The sequence below is a fragment of the Cylas formicarius genome, unplaced genomic scaffold, assembly GCF_029955315.1.
Source record: "Cylas formicarius isolate icCylForm1 unplaced genomic scaffold, icCylForm1.1 PGA_scaffold_12__32_contigs__length_19106922, whole genome shotgun sequence".
Lineage (NCBI taxonomy): Eukaryota > Metazoa > Arthropoda > Insecta > Coleoptera > Brentidae > Cylas > Cylas formicarius.
The window spans coordinates 9741471-9757556 of record NW_026844225.1 but is presented as its reverse complement, the minus strand read 5'-3'; the positions used below and the strand labels follow the sequence as shown (position 1 = coordinate 9757556).

The window sequence follows — 16086 nt, the reverse complement described above, 5'->3', positions numbered from 1 at the left end:
TGTACAGGCTGTCCCATTTTGGGTGGGTACGTTATTTATTTATATTTTCATTTATTGAATTAGTTGTTCAAAATCGCCACCCAGGTGCTGTATACATAGTCTAGCTCTTATTAGAACTGACGTGGCAGCCCTGCTAACAGTCTCAAGATCAGAACAAGTAGTTTCTGCGGCATCCATCATTCTAGCTGTAATTCTCTGTTTCTGTAATAAACCTAAAATTTTCAATCTTTCCCATAAAAATGAATCTAAGGGATTAAGGTTAGGTGACCTTCCAATCCACCGGTTTGTGTAATTTCGATTAAGAAATTCTGTTACTTGTAGTGCTGAATCCACATTCGTTGTCTTATATTAAGAGGAACATCATCTAGTAATATTGGAAGATCATTTTCAATGAAACACAAATAACGAATGGCAGTGAGACTTTTTTCAACATAAAAGGTACATTGAGGCGGTCATCAATAAAGCCACACCAAATATTCACCGAAAATCTATTTTAAAATGGGATTCCCGAGATTGTCGTGGATTGTCAAGTGCCCACCAATGTAAATTCTAGGTGTTATTGATACCGTTTAAGGTGAATGTGGCTTCATCACTAAATAACTTTGTCCGGCAAATCCTTGGATTTCTCAATATCCGTCTGCATAAATTTGCCTTGAGGCACCCCAGATATTATATCGCTGCAACCTGATTGTTGTCTATTTAGCACTACTTTTTGTATAGGTAGTTCCCCATAAATTCGACAGCTCTATGATCAAGCCCTCTGTATTTTAGATTTAGCAAAGTATGGTGATCCCCTGAATCAAATACCTTAGAATAATCAAACAAGACCAAGATGGTACAATTGTCTTCGTCAATTGCGCGGAAATCGATTGCCTGCACCACGCTTAAAACAGAAATAATTACACAAAACAATTTCAATGGTATGGTCATGTTAGAAGTATGAATGATGAAAGGTGGTCAGTTAGAATATGCAATTGTTATTCTATAAACAGAAAGAAAACAGGAAAGCCCAGACAGTCATGGAAACAGGTACATAATATATATACAGAAGTTAGAGCCAACAACAAAACTTTGTCTTCTTTGAAATATATATCTTAATAGGCTGCGAAAAAAAAATTGAAGCCTTGCGTCAAATAGTTTTTTATTGACAGCATTCTAAAAAAGACCAGTCCGAAAAAATGTCAAAGATAACACAAATTGAGTATACAGTAGTCATAAAGTTTTTGACAAAAGAAGGGTTACCACCTAAAATTATTAAAGAAAAGCTGGATGGCGTGTACGGCCAAAGTTCTCCTTCGTATTCTGTAGTGAAATAATGGGCAAAACGTTTTCGAATGGGGCAGGAGTCCCTTGAATATGATTCAAGACCTGGTCGACCGGTGGAGGTCATAACACAAGATATTGTTGCGATTGTGGAAGAGGTGGTATTTAGTAATCGATGTTTAAAGGTCAAGGAAGTCTCAGAAATTACTAAGTTTTTTGATACAAGCGTTCGTCGAATCCTGCACGACCATTTCATCAGGTTAATGCAAGATGGGTTCTTAAAAACCTTTCGGCTGTTCAAAAACAACGCCGTGTCGAGTGTGCGCCGTCTTTTTTGGAACTCTGTGGGTCGGAACCGAAGCCTGTGGTACAAACTACTGTGACGGGAGATGAAACTATCGTTCTCTATTATGACCCTCTATCGAACAGACAGAGGGCAGAGTCTGCCAGTCAACAAAAAAAGTGATAGCCGCCATCTTTTGGGATTGTGAAGGAATTCTTTTAATAGATTTTAAAGAAACAACAACGAAGTTTGGCAATAATATTTTCGGCAAATTATGTTTCATAAGGGTCGAACGAGAGGCGAAAGGAAACTTTTACCATCATTCTTCTTGCGAATTTTTTATAGATTTGCATTTTTTATACTGATAGCGATCCGAAATATATCTTTATAGCAGATTATTACTGTCTAAACAAGTTTATGCAGAACAGCATCAATGCGTCAGTGTATTAAATACTCCCAAACACTCCGTTCGAATTTTCTAACGGCAGTGTTTAATTAAAATAGAAAAAAAGAAATCGATTATTAACAAAAACACGAAAAAAATTAATAGACACTTTTAAAGTTGTTAATATATTTGAACATTTCGTACGTTCAATTCAAGCACCCTCAATCGGATATCCTGCAATCTAGCGAAAATAAATTGCGGCATTTTCTCTTGCCCGACTGACCCATAGAAATTTTTTCCTGAAATTCTATGATTTTGAAATGTGGCAGAGAACCAATCTTATCCGAACACCCTGTAATGTTCAGTGATAAGGGTGCAAAAAAGCTGATGAAAATCAAGCCAATCTTTCAAATAATGAATGTGGTCGTATGTTGCACGTGGAAGTGAATTTTCGCTTTAATCCTCAAAAGCGGGCAATCTGAAAAGGGAGTAATATTTCGAAACGTCTAAAATACCGGCCAACTACCATCGAACCCCATTTGTTTTATACATCTTTATAAGGAAGTAATAACAGGATAGAAATCGAGCCCCTAGGGGGTTATATATATTGTGTTGGCCCTCCGTTTACGGACATCAGTGATCTTTAGTGTACATTAACATTGATTTGTAACGTGGAAGAAAATGTCTACTTTACGATATTGCCCGATAAAACAAATAAAAGTTTTAGAGTCCATCTTTACTGTTCGTTTAAGTTTGATTGGATAGTTGCAAGGAAATGTTTTCTGTTATAGGGGCCCTTGTTACCCATACAATGTAATACTTTTGATTCGACGCGATACAATTTTTAGGACTAACTTTAAAAGCAAGGTTCTGCTTACTTGTCGAAAAATTATGTAAATTACAGGATGCTATTCTTCTGAATAGATTTTTTTTCATATTTGTGGGACATATATAAGTAATCAATAAGTAATCTCCAAAAGGCTCTTTTCAATTTATCTTCTCACTTAACCATTAACAGATTAGATATAGGTAACCAGCTTAAGCAGTTTAAATAAAACCCGTGTGAGTGTTTTTTTTTGGAGCTGATAATTTCTCTTTTTTTTAATTTGTGGTTACCCAGAATCTCTCGTGATTTGAGAGTAAATCTAAAAATAAAAGTACTTCATAATGATGAAGGGGGTTCCTTTCTTTATGGTAAAGAAAGATGCCAACAGATAGCAAACTTTCGGATATGAGAAAACTGTACTGTCATGAAATTTTAAAAAATAAAACAATATTATAAATATATAATATATATTATAAACCTTACTTCAAACACTTTATCAGGGCTAAAAGTCAAACATTTTTATTTTTATCACGCACAAGTCCTCTCCAAGCACTTCAGTGATTTCCTTTAAACTTTATTAGAGGATAAACATTTGTACTTTGTATTTTTTTATGTATTTGATAAAATAAACATTATTATTATTATTATTATTATTATTATTATTATTATTAATATTATTAGTGAAGTCAAGTGTATTAAGTATTTAAAACGGTTAAATAATAACCTTTGATATCAACTAGATCTAATTTCGACTAGTTTTTTAATTTCGCAATAATATTTAACACAACGGCAGAAATGATCAGTGAAGCAATCCTAGCAAATATTCATAGTTATCCATTAGATATGCGTTAGTAGTGGTTTTAATTTGAAATCTCCGCACCAGTAGAAGTGTTGAGCGATCTTTTCCAGCTTTAAATCCTAATGCTCTTCTCTTCACGGGATAGAAATGTTCGTTTTGTCATTATTATCCAAAACGGGCCTGTTTCATCAACATTCTGGAGGATAGTTTTCTTGTTTAGTTATTGTTTTTAACGCAGCTCGGGATTCAGCCGCAGTTTTCCTATCCAACGTTTCAATCTATTAAGCCATTCGCGATTGCCAACGAAAGCTTCACTTGCCTTAGCCTCAATGTAATTAAAAAATTTTATAGCTCTTTTTTCTCTCTCATGTTTCCATTTCCTCTATAATCTTATTACTAGAGCTGGTAATTCTACAAACTTCTACTACTACAAAACTTCTGGATTCCTCCTGCGTCAGTTTTTGCTGAGTCGAACTTGCTGACGTTTCGCCAATCACCCTGCTGGCTTCTTCAGAGCTTGACTGAAACTGGCTCGCATTTTACTCTGTAACTGCTTATATATTGTTTGAGGGGGGCGGAGCTAAATGGGAGGCATAAGCACTGCCTCATATGACTGATTCCCATATCGGTGTCAGGTATAGACCTGAGTCGGGGTTGTTGATAGATTTTTATAAACTCTCGGATTTTTCGTTGGTAAAAGAATTGATTACATGCAAGAATTTTTTTTAATCGAATAAAATTTTATGTCCGGTTTCGCGAATGTGTTCGGCAACTTCTGATGAGTTTATTTGTCTTAGCTTTAAGACTCTTTCACGTTCTTTGAGCCTACTTGATATTTGTCTCTCTCTCCAATGTATTCTTTGCCGCATATGCATGGAATGCTGTAAACTCCTGGCATCTCAAATGGAATTTTGACTTTGACGGGTCGAAGATGTTAGCCGGTGGAAGTTTCTTTCACAAATTTACAGTATTTTTTCTTTGTTCTTAAGAGTTGCCCTTATTAGTGATGTTGTCAAACTCTATGCAGCACTAATTTGAGAATGATGCTTCCCAATGAAATGCTTTTCCTGTTTTTTCATAATAAAAACTAAAGATCATAATATTTGTCACTGTATTAATTGTTATAATAGTATATAAATTTATACTTACAATAATGTCAACAAATGTATCAACACCGCACCAAATAAGAAGCACTGTTTCGGATAGATTATGTACGTATTTGGAAACCTAGCGTTAGACACAATTTCGGGGAAACCCCGGATTGAAATAAAAGAGCGCTAAACCGAGCGTTAAGCGAGGTCTTACTCATTTAGAGAAATCCTTTCGACAAAAAATGACCGATCAAATTTAATGCAAACAATTGAGAACGCAGATAGTTTTGTTAGAACTTCGTTCATTTTTCTTTTATCGGCCATGTAATACGCGAATGTCAAAAAGAGAGAACTTTTAACGAAACAATAATGAATCACAACATAATAGATACTTAATAGTCTTCCGCAGCCTTTTCAACCAAAGTAGTTAATTATCGAGTGATTGATAAGCAAATTTCCTATTTCTACTATTTCCACCGCCTTAATTTCCTTTCGTCGAACAAAAAATCCAATGTATACTAATTGAAAATCGATTATTTTAATTTTGTCTGTTTCGTATTTATGTTTGCGGCTTCTTTCTCATCAATTACTTTTAAGGCCCAGTACAAATAGGCATGGTCTGGTTCTTTCCGGACTGTTTTTTGGTTGTTGTTGATAGGCGATTCTTTATTTCTGCCAAAGAAGTTTAATGGTTCCCGAGTATTTGTTTGTTTTTTATAAATTTCCTTTTCCACCTATTCGACGGTCGATGCTGATACGTCTATACTGAATTATTAATTTGAAGATGTTAAATCAAGGCTATATGACTCTAAAATAGAGTCTTTGAAAAACAAATTGTCTAAAATTTCGCAACAAGTGCGGTAAACGGCATTTGAGATAAAGCACCAAACGTGTTTCATACTATACTTTTTCTCGATCGTCACTAATTTAAAAAAATAAAAATAATAACAGATTATCAGATTACTAAATTTAGTACCATTCAAACAAAATATTTACTAGTTGACATTAAACCTATTCGTTTGTCGTTCCGATCGGTTCTCCTATTGTTGTCTCTTTTTAACTGCGCACGTTAGACAGAGAGAGATGTATTACTGGTTATGTCATATAAACAACGGAATAAACACAATTTTAAAACGTTATATTGTTTATTTAACTTTTACAATTGATCATTAAGTAGTTTGTTTAAAGAAAAATACCGTAAATTTCTCAAAGAAACTTCCACAAGCTACTGTAATACTTTTTACAAAACTTCTGGATTCCTCCTGAGTCGATTTTTGCTTAGTCGAACTTGCTAACGTTTCGCCAATCATCCTGTTATCTGAAACAGTTTCAGTCAAGCTCTGAAGAAGCCAACAGGATGATTGGCGAAACGTTAGCAAGTTCGACTCAGCAAAAACCGACGCAGGAGGAATCCAGAAGTTTTGTAAAAAGTATGAAAAATACTGTAATTGGAAGAAAAATGCTCCAAGGATAGAGCTTTTAAGAGGATTAAATTTTTTAAGACCGTATAAGCAAGAAAAAGAACTCCCTAACCTTCAATTTTGTCTTGTTTGTACTGGAACATGGATATTTGAAAACGGTACAATTGGCCTTGGCAAGATATTAATATACAAACTGTAAAAATCACTAAAATTCATGGGAACAGTATGTAAAATTTCTGTTTGAAACTTAAATTATAAATGTCAGTTTACTTACCGACTAGTCCAAATTGTCAGATATATTGCATAAAATTGTGTGTATGTGTATTAGTTTTTGAGTACATTTTTGCAAACACGAATACATGAACGTCAAAATTGAAGCAGTGCGGCAAAATCTCCGAAAACATCCGATTGCTCTCAAACCCGTGCGATAAAATCCCGGAAGTGTCCGAAGTGGCTCGGATCCGTCGGAAACGAAACTATCGTGGCAAAGTGACGCTTCCCGCACGCTAGATCGGTGTGTAATTAGGTATTTTACTGACGAGAGTAGAAAAACAATATTTACGCTGTCCTGAAGATCACAATTGTCGGCAAGAAAAAAAATTGCCTCGAAACAAATCATGTGAAACTGGTTACAGTGTAATTTCATAAATTTACAAGAAAAATTGATGGACCCATATGAACTCATCTTATTTCCAATGCGTTCCCTTTATGTAACTAAAACTTGTATTTGTTTGGCGATTGGCATTCAATATGCTATGTATTAATTGCCACATTACATTAAACTTGAAAATATATACAATTTTATAAAATTAGTCTGTAGAAGCGTTTTACATTAAAAAAAGTGTTTTATTTTGCAAAAACGAAATTATGTGTTGTAAATTAAACACTTAACTTATCGGGCAAGATGTTGCTTTATATGTAATCTTTTATCATTAATTATTAGACCTAGGTGCCTTACTAAGACCAACGTATTAACAATGTCACAAGATTAACTTTTGCTTATGTTTTTGTTACAACAAAATAATACATATTCTTTATTTGTCAAAAAAAAGGCAATATAATTTCATGAATTACACCGCAAATCAAATTTTGCCAAAAGACTCTCGATTTATCCATAATTTTTAATTTTACCAAGTACCAATTATATTTCATTTGGAACATACTGGAATATATAGAGATTACTAATTTCTGTTCAGCACTATGTAATCTCAACATTAATTGATATTTTTGCTGCTTAATTAATTATTAACGATTTCTTGACAGAATGGCAAGGGTTTCCACGTCAAAAATCTTTTATCTCAAATATTTTTTATTCGATCGAATTTGAATTTTTAGATAGACACGGTATGTTTTGCCAAGGACCAGCTTCGAGAAAATATTTTGATTTTGCGGACAAACGACAGATTGAATAAAATTCCCAAAATAAGAACCAAAGCTTTATATCGAAAGGATTTATACGAAGTAATAACCTCTGCGCATTGCGGTTCAAAATCCAAAAAGAACTGTACAGAAAATGTCTTTCGTATTCTAAAATATAGGTTTTCGGATTGAAATTTCAACAAAGCTTGCGTTCTTATGTCTTATTGTCCGAAATACTGAAAGATCCGGACTGGCTTAAAAAAAGGGTCCCTCTGAATCGAACCGATATTTACCGCAAGATGCAATTCCTAACAAAGGCGATTGATTTTACTATTTACTTAAAAATTTAAAAATTCATTTTCCTCGAATATAAAAAGAAAAGGTGGTATGAAAGTTAATATAAACGAACTTTAAATGAGTAGGATTGAAAAGAAATTAACTCCTCCGATTCGATTAATATAAAAATCCCAATCAAGATTTTGAAATTAATGAAAGAGGAGGCGACTTGAATTTAATTCCATTAAGTTCGTGCAAATGAATACGGTTAAAAGTCTATTTTTCTTTTGTTGCAGGTGAAAGGCCAGCCGCCATGCAAACAGGTTCAGCCAGGCTATCTAAAAGTTCATTGAATATTGTAGCTCTATTGGTCATCTCGTACATTTACCAGCTATGTACTTTCAGCGATATACATGCAATGGTTAGTTCAAGGTAGCTCTCAAATCGCTTAAAGCGCCATTTGTAAATATAATAATTTCAATATAAAACCTTTTAAGAAAGTTGCTAATTTGCCATGCTAGGTTTCATTTTACCCAAATATGTAAATAAAAACACATTCCTCATTTTGGCATTTTTCAGTTGTAATCTTATCTATATCTCTCTCTTATATATGTTATTTTAAAAATACATTTTCGAAATAACACCCAGTCAAATGACCAAACACTTCTTCCCCCAAAATTGTCGTAGGAAAAGTTATTCAATGTTTAAGTACTGGATACAATCAATCAGTTTCACAAGCTTCTCTTGGTGTTAAAAAATAACATATGTAATCACACTCAATAATTTTAGTAACACAAGTGCTCCATTTGCCAGAATAGTTCTGAAACATAGCTTACGATTTTGAGAGTATATTTTCTGAACGTTCCCATTCATAGTTCCTCACTACTTTTAATGGGGCACTTAACAGCATTCGCCTTCGACTTCTCAATTTTTCGAACTTTATTGAACTGACTTTTTTATTATTAAGGATACGTGGAATTAATAAATAATTTGTGGTAACAAAAATCTTGTCAGAAGTCAACCAAACGAAATTATTTTCTCTGACGTCAGAAAAGCCAAATGCGTACAAAATTGTTTTATTTCCCACACACTTTCCCAATATAAATTAAACAAAAAATAACATTGCAGTGATCCATATATAAATAAATATATTAGTTATGATCCCGCTTTTTTATTACGCTCAGCAGACACCAACTTAATTTTATTTCTGAGCAGTATTAATGTGTTAACAATTTTTATTTACCTAATATCGGGAAATTTTGTAAAAATGCTTATGCAAAAGTGTTCATTCATATTAACCAAGTGACACAGCAAAATAAGTACACTCAATCATTTTTAAACGGTTTGGAATTGGAATATAATATAATTCCATATATCTCCCATTATACCTAACCCATCTGGAGGTATCGGAGGTATAGAAGAGGTATATAGAGGTTTAGGAGAGCTATAATGGGAAGTATATCAGGCATACGGAGTAGTTCAAATGTACTGACCTGTCCGAGCGTACCAATATCTACTTATTTATTTTTTTAATTGATCTTAAAACTGAATTTTCAGGATTTATTTTCTGTCTAAGTATTTGTGGCAGTGTTAGCTGCCTTGACCCTATCAAAAAAGAAAATCGGAAATATGGTCCAGCCATGTTAATCGATAAATATACCGTTTAATAATTATCGAGCGTTCTTCTCATTTTTTGGTTAACAGCGTTAAAACATCACCGTTCACATTGGCACAAGACTTTCCTGCACAATTTTTAAAAGATGTCAAAATTTTTGTTGTCCGATATACAATTGGATAATGTTTCATATCAGTTCTTACTAATTACTGTTGTTAATATATAAAAAACATGAAAAAACATAAGGCGCAATGAAACGAAGCAAAAGGCAGTTCGATGTTATTTGTTAACCTAAATATCCATTGTAAATAAACGCATATTTAAAAAGATATAAAAAAATATATGATATTTGTTAAGCTCTACATGATTTGTGGGATATTATCGAATTAAATTTAAACAAATGCTATTTTCTTTTTAAGAAAATATGTCGGTTAAATGGGTTGTATATTTTAATAAATTTCTTATATAAATGTATGTAGCATGGGCTGCAGAAAAGTCATCCCATCGCAACTTTAAAAATCGAGACTTTGCGGTTTGGCCAGTACGTAATTAAAAATTTGCGATTTTGTACGTAAAAATGAATATGTGATTCTTTCTCGTAATGCGTGTAGAAGAATTGTAATACTTAAGATATGACGTAATTAACCTACAGGGTGTAACTGATTCGCAGATTTCATAAGTGTAATTGTGAGGTTATGATATCTTTAAAGCTTCAAAAATTCCCGTTTTAATTAAGTGTATTCGATTTGTTTACTTCTAAGACACAAAACGTTTCTAGCGGTTTTTTAAACGAGTTCGTATTACAGGTACTGAATGTAAAAAAACGTGTGTAAATGTAAATTACAGGTGTAAATAATATATATTTGCCGTCGTTCAAACGATATATAGAAACATCATTGAAATATTTCTATATATTACACCACGAACTTTTGTACAGGACAAAGCAACCGCATAATATTTGTATATATAGGATTCTTTCAAAAAAAAAATACGTTATGGAGTTTCGATGCGGACCTTCAAAAATTATAATATAGTCCTATAACATTAACGTTTTGAGGGCAGCGTCGAAATTGCATAAATGTTCAAATAATTTAATCAATAGAGACTTTCTGTCTTGCAGGCAGCAACACACATTCGTAATAGCTAGAAATGGACTTAGTAAATAAGGAATATTTGTTAGTTGTTTTGTAAATATTAAAAAAACATGTGACAAAAATCAATAGCAATCTCTCTCTGTACAAAATGTTTTATCGGTTGATTTTCATTTAAGTTTCCCTCCCCCCTTATTATAATCAATGTTTTTGAAACTGTAATTGTATATCGATGATTCTAATATCTCAGATTATAAAATATGTAGCGAACATGTATTTCAAGATAAGAAATGTAAAAGTTTATTATTAAATAAACAGATGTAAAAGTGTTGTTAGGTTTGTTTTATTTATAAAAATCATCTCCTAGACAGAGTCTAAATTCGATCATCGCTGATCACTTAACATCGAAAAAGTGAAGGGCGGAGCATTACAACATGACTAATAGTGTCCATACGTTATATGAAACGGATATAGACGATATATAAAAAAGTTTTCAGGCCGTTTTAGCCGTATATAGATAGCTTTATATCTGGTAGGAAGTGGATATTGCAATGTAAATTCCGTAAGCCCAATATTTATTGTTTCCGATAAGGCACTAGGCCCTAGACCTCCCTACCTTATAATGTCGGGCATTATTCAGCAACCTAAAAGGAAATTTTTCATTATTCCCGGTGTTTATCTCGCACCCTGTTATTAGCCTAATCATTTAACCCATAAGGTAAGTACCGATAGTCATGGCGTGCAATAAAATATACATGAGGAGGGTAAAACGGCCCGATTTGGATAATATCTTAATAGAAGTCGATTTATAAAATTATCTACGAGGATATTTCGAAATCGGTTATAACAATCACGAAACGGCATTAAAAACGTGAATTCATTGCCGGGACCGCGTTAATCCGAATCACAGGATTGGTTTTTGAACTGAGGTCGCTTTTACTTGGTGAAAATCCATTTAACAAAATAAATAAGAACTAAAAGTTCAGATTTTCACGAAGTTAGATATTTTTAAATGACAATTGTTTCGCCAACACCGTGTCTTTATCAAATGTATTATTTACAAACTAGCTGCTACTATACATATATACCAAAAAATGACAATATAATCTTAATTAATGTTGTTGTGAGAATTTAAGTTTAATAATGGAGAGGCATTTAAATCTATCTCCATGGCTTCCAATAAATTTAACTTTCTACTTTTTGTGGCTGTATGTAAAATATCAAAATTGTCGTAAAAATGTGTTTTTCCGTGTTTAAGTGTGTAGCATAATTAGAATCTAGACTATTGTTTTTAAACACTCTTTTATGTTCGTTAATGCGTTTCTTGAAGGATCTACCTGTTTGTCCAATATACATTTTAGAACAAGATCCGCATTTCAACCTGTAGACACCTGATTTTTGAGATTTTTGTTAGTTCTGACAGCTATTTTTAAACCACATTTTTACAAATGTCTTGAAACTTTTTCACTGGGTTCTCCTATGTATGCAATTGTTTTAAATTGTTCGTGTTCTGTATCAGGTTTCGGATAAATAGAGTTTACTGTTGTCTGGATTTGTTTTTTATTTATAATTTTATCGATAATGGACGGATTGTAGCCGTTGTTCAGTGCAGTTTTAATTTAATTTAATGATATTAAGTTCTTTGTTGTAATTTTCTGCTGAGAGTGGCGTATTAAGAAGTGTGTGTATAAAAGAGTGAAATGCAGCCATTTTGTGTGTATAAGGGTGATTTGAGCTGTTATGTATGACTGTGTCCGTGTGTGAAGGTTTATGGTAAATAGAAAAATATAATTTGTTATGCGTTTTCGTAAAAGTTAAAAATTAATAGAGTTATCCTGTTCAATCTCGATAGTGAATTTTATATGATTATGTAATGAGTTAATGTAAGCAAGCAAAAACATCATCCACGTTTCTATACCACCATAAAAAGCTTTTACTTAAAGGATGTTCTAGTATGATATTTTCCAAATTATCCATTAAAATCTCGGCCAACAAAGGACTAAGTGGGTTTCCCATAATCAAACCTTCCTAAGAGATGTAAATCTGTCTATTAAATTCCAAATAACTTTGATCTAAAGATACTATTAAGCAATCTAATAAATATTGTTTCACCAATGTTTCCGAGTGAGAGTGAAATCTACTAAATCTATCACATTGCACTTGTTTGGGTGGATTTGTTTTGATTTATCAAGTGGATTCATAAAATTATATTTAGGATGTCCTAACGGAAAAAAAAAATTACTAAGCGAAGAAAAAAAAAACTTACGCTTGTTAAAAGCAATAAAAGTCGCTTCATTTCCTCAATAACAAGAAAACACGTACTAGACTTAAAGGCGATCTTTTATTTCCGTTGTTTTTCGACAAGAGGTGGTAAATAATGGTCATTTGGAATTTTCAACGGCAAAGCCCGAAATAAACTTGGAACTCGTACGGAAACAATCCACACCTGAGCTGGTATTGTAATTCGGTAAATAAAATCGATAAAAGCCCCTAGCGAATTTCGGAGTAGTTGCAATCGGAGAAGATGGTTGTCGAAGAGGGACAAATCATTATACGGCGTACAAATAAATCCAATACAAATTTTATGAAAATACACCTTTAAGATATATTGTAAAACCAAAAATATTGTGCATTTATTGCTTTGACGTTTTAAGTATTTTACAGTACCATGACCGCAGGTCTTGCCTGAGATGGACAGTAACGAATATTTTTTGAAACTTTAAATTTTTATTTAAAATTAAATGGACCGTTTTAAATTTGATTAAGCATTGACTATAGATTCTATTCGCGGTTTGATAGCACAACAATAAAACGGACATGAAATCTTGAGATTACTTAACCCAATTGAGACGATATGGCCTGAGTTGAAAGTGCATATAAGAAGAAATAACACTGCACCAAAATTTAATGATAGTACCATAACCGCAATTCGGCAAAAGGTAAAGTCTGTTCATAGATATAAGAAAGTGACTAACTGATACGAATTAAGGAAAGATCCGGGCAAGCTGTATGAATGAAATATGGCCGAACAAGTCCGTACTTTGCTTAGAATTTAATTATTTGGGGTTTTGTTAGGAAAGATACTAAACATTATTTATTTATTTATTTATGTATTTATGTTTAAATCTAAAATAAATCTACAAATTATTTTTATTACCTACTTAAATTACTTAAAATTATTCACATAATATATAAGTGTCACTATCGCTATCATCGCCTGTTCAAATTGTTATTTGTTCTATATTATTTGCTAAATGGAAATACGGTTGTTCTAGATTTTCAATATGTTTAACAGAATTTGACCAACTTTGTGGAAGGATGTTAAAAACTTCGGTTTCTATCAGTTTGAGGACATTGGAGTTAACACTGGGAAAAACATTGTTACGACGAATGGCAGATTTCAGTTGCTGCTACACATGTTCGATGGGATTAAATATACAGTGGTAAGGTGTAAGACTTAAAACTGTATGCCCTACATTTTTTGCATAATTATCACAGACGTATTCCTTCTGTAGGTTCAAGCTTTGTAGAACCTCAATTAATTGCTTTTTTGTATAATCTTCTTGAAAATAAATGTCGTTATTATATATGTAGTTTTGGATTGTTGCTTTTGTGTCACATGAGGAAGGGGTTTTAGTCAACTGTCTACTGTGATAACTTGCATTGTCCATTACAATTACGTTATTAGGAAGAATGTTTGGAACTAGTTTGTTTTTAAAACAACTTTCAAATAAATCAGCGGTGGTGTCTTCATGGTAATCCAGAGAAGAATATTTAATATTTTTCGCAGACAGAGAAAGTCCATTTGGAATCCAACCATCTTTAGAGCCAACATGCAAAATAGTTATTCTTTTACCTCTTTTTGGTGGAGCGTTTGTTTTACACTTATCAGTTGAGTCAACCCAACCCTTTTCCGGGGTATCATAAGTGTCGAACCAGGTGTCGTCCAAGTAAATAATTGGCCTTTGTTGTTCTGTGCAAATCCAGTTTTTTCTAGATATTCCAGACGCCATTTCCGAATTCTAAAAGATTCCATTGAAACTTGCCTTTTGTCAATTTTTTTAAATCTAAAACCCATGTGTTGAATACACTTCCATAAGGTAGTTCTGCCACATTTAACATCGGTTTCATCTTTTTCAAGCCTCCTAATTAAGATATCTAATGTAGGCACGCTTTGTTCCCCGTATAACTGGTAAATTTTACGCCGTATTATATCTTGATTACTTTCATCGCACACTATTCAACACACGCTGTATTACACACGAAATAAGAATAATTACTAATAAACTTAAACTAAGTAGTATACCAAACCAAAGAATATTAAACACAGGTAGGTATAAAATTATTTTCTATTGCGGACCACAATTTTACCTGTATTTAAATTCCGAAACTTTAGTAATAACCTTGTTGCATTGTATGTTAATGACCACCCTTGGATAATCCCATTCAAAAGCAATTGGTCACTTTCTTATATCTATGAACAAACCATAGCTAAAATATCAGTACAAATCTGGTCTGCCTGTGAAAAACGAGTAATAAAAGAAGAAAATATTTATCGAGAACGATTAGTGGGGGAGTTTTAGTTCTAAGTGACTGATACTTTATTATTATTATATTTAATACTTTGCATATTAATAATGAGACTAGGTGGAAATGTAATGAAATAGAACCAAACACATTGTTACTTTGTACTAATTTTTTATGTACAGGTTTTTATATCGCACTTGTTAGTGTAGGTAGATAAATTCCTAGGACAGTCAGGGAATGGTTACGGGTAAGGGTCTGCTCGGTGGGGTGTTTTATAAGGGGCTGCGGTTAATAAACGGTCGGCAGAGTTAATCACGGAGTCATTTGTAAAAACACAATATTTCTGGTCATGATATACCTCTCCATCACATGGAAATCCAAAACGAATGATAACAGTAAATTTGATATAATACGTGGTGTTTAAAAAATACGTTTCAATATTTAAGGGTGAGTTCTCAGATCATTTTAGGAAAAAAATGCCCAAAGAAGCATTATTTCCAGGGTGCTTAAGTTTTATTGTTAATAAGGTTTTTATAAATTATTTGTTTGAAATTTAGCAGCTTTGTTTCGAAAGATGAGGACCGAATTAAATAAAAATTAAATAAAAAAAAGAAATTTAATATCCTGTATCTTCGAAACAATGGATTTCCGGACATGTACTAATGGGTACTTTTATGGTGCGTCTTTTTTAAACACCCAATATAATACGTTTAGCAATTAACTAATAGAACGCAAAATAACGTTATGTTTACTTGAAGTACACCAATATAAAAATTTATAAAACGGAAACTATTCCATATATTGGGTGTCAAAGAAAGGGCAACGAGTTACGGTATAATCCTGCTACGAGTGACGCGATTACGATTCACACCAGATGGCGTTTTCTGGTATAATCACAAAAAAAACTTTCCAGAAAAAAATTAATCCAACGATATTACCTTGTTACGTCATGAGAGTCAAATTAGTACCGGACAACCCCGGGAAAACCGCATCTTACCAAAAATATAAATAAAAGAACTAACCAAAAGTAAAAACAAAGTTGAATTTTGCAAATGATTTCCACTTTACGGGTTGTTGTGTTAATGTTAAAAATTTAATTATTTTTGGACATTTATAAATATATTATAAAATAAAATGTATTTAATCCACC

At 32.8% G+C, this 16086-nt stretch overlaps 1 protein-coding gene across 2 annotated transcripts in view; it reads left to right on the top strand.

The window, feature by feature from the left end:
- LOC132708616 (protein sidekick-like) overlaps positions 1-10730 on the top strand; it is a 505836-nt gene extending 495106 nt beyond the window's left edge. For both annotated transcript variants that reach the window (XM_060681053.1, XM_060681052.1), the window contains one exon: positions 8000-10730. In XM_060681053.1, coding sequence (XP_060537036.1) covers positions 8000-8139 — 140 coding nt within the window. In that variant the 3' untranslated portion in view covers positions 8140-10730. The remainder of the gene's footprint in view (positions 1-7999) is intronic.
- Positions 10731-16086: the final 5356 nt, after the last annotated feature.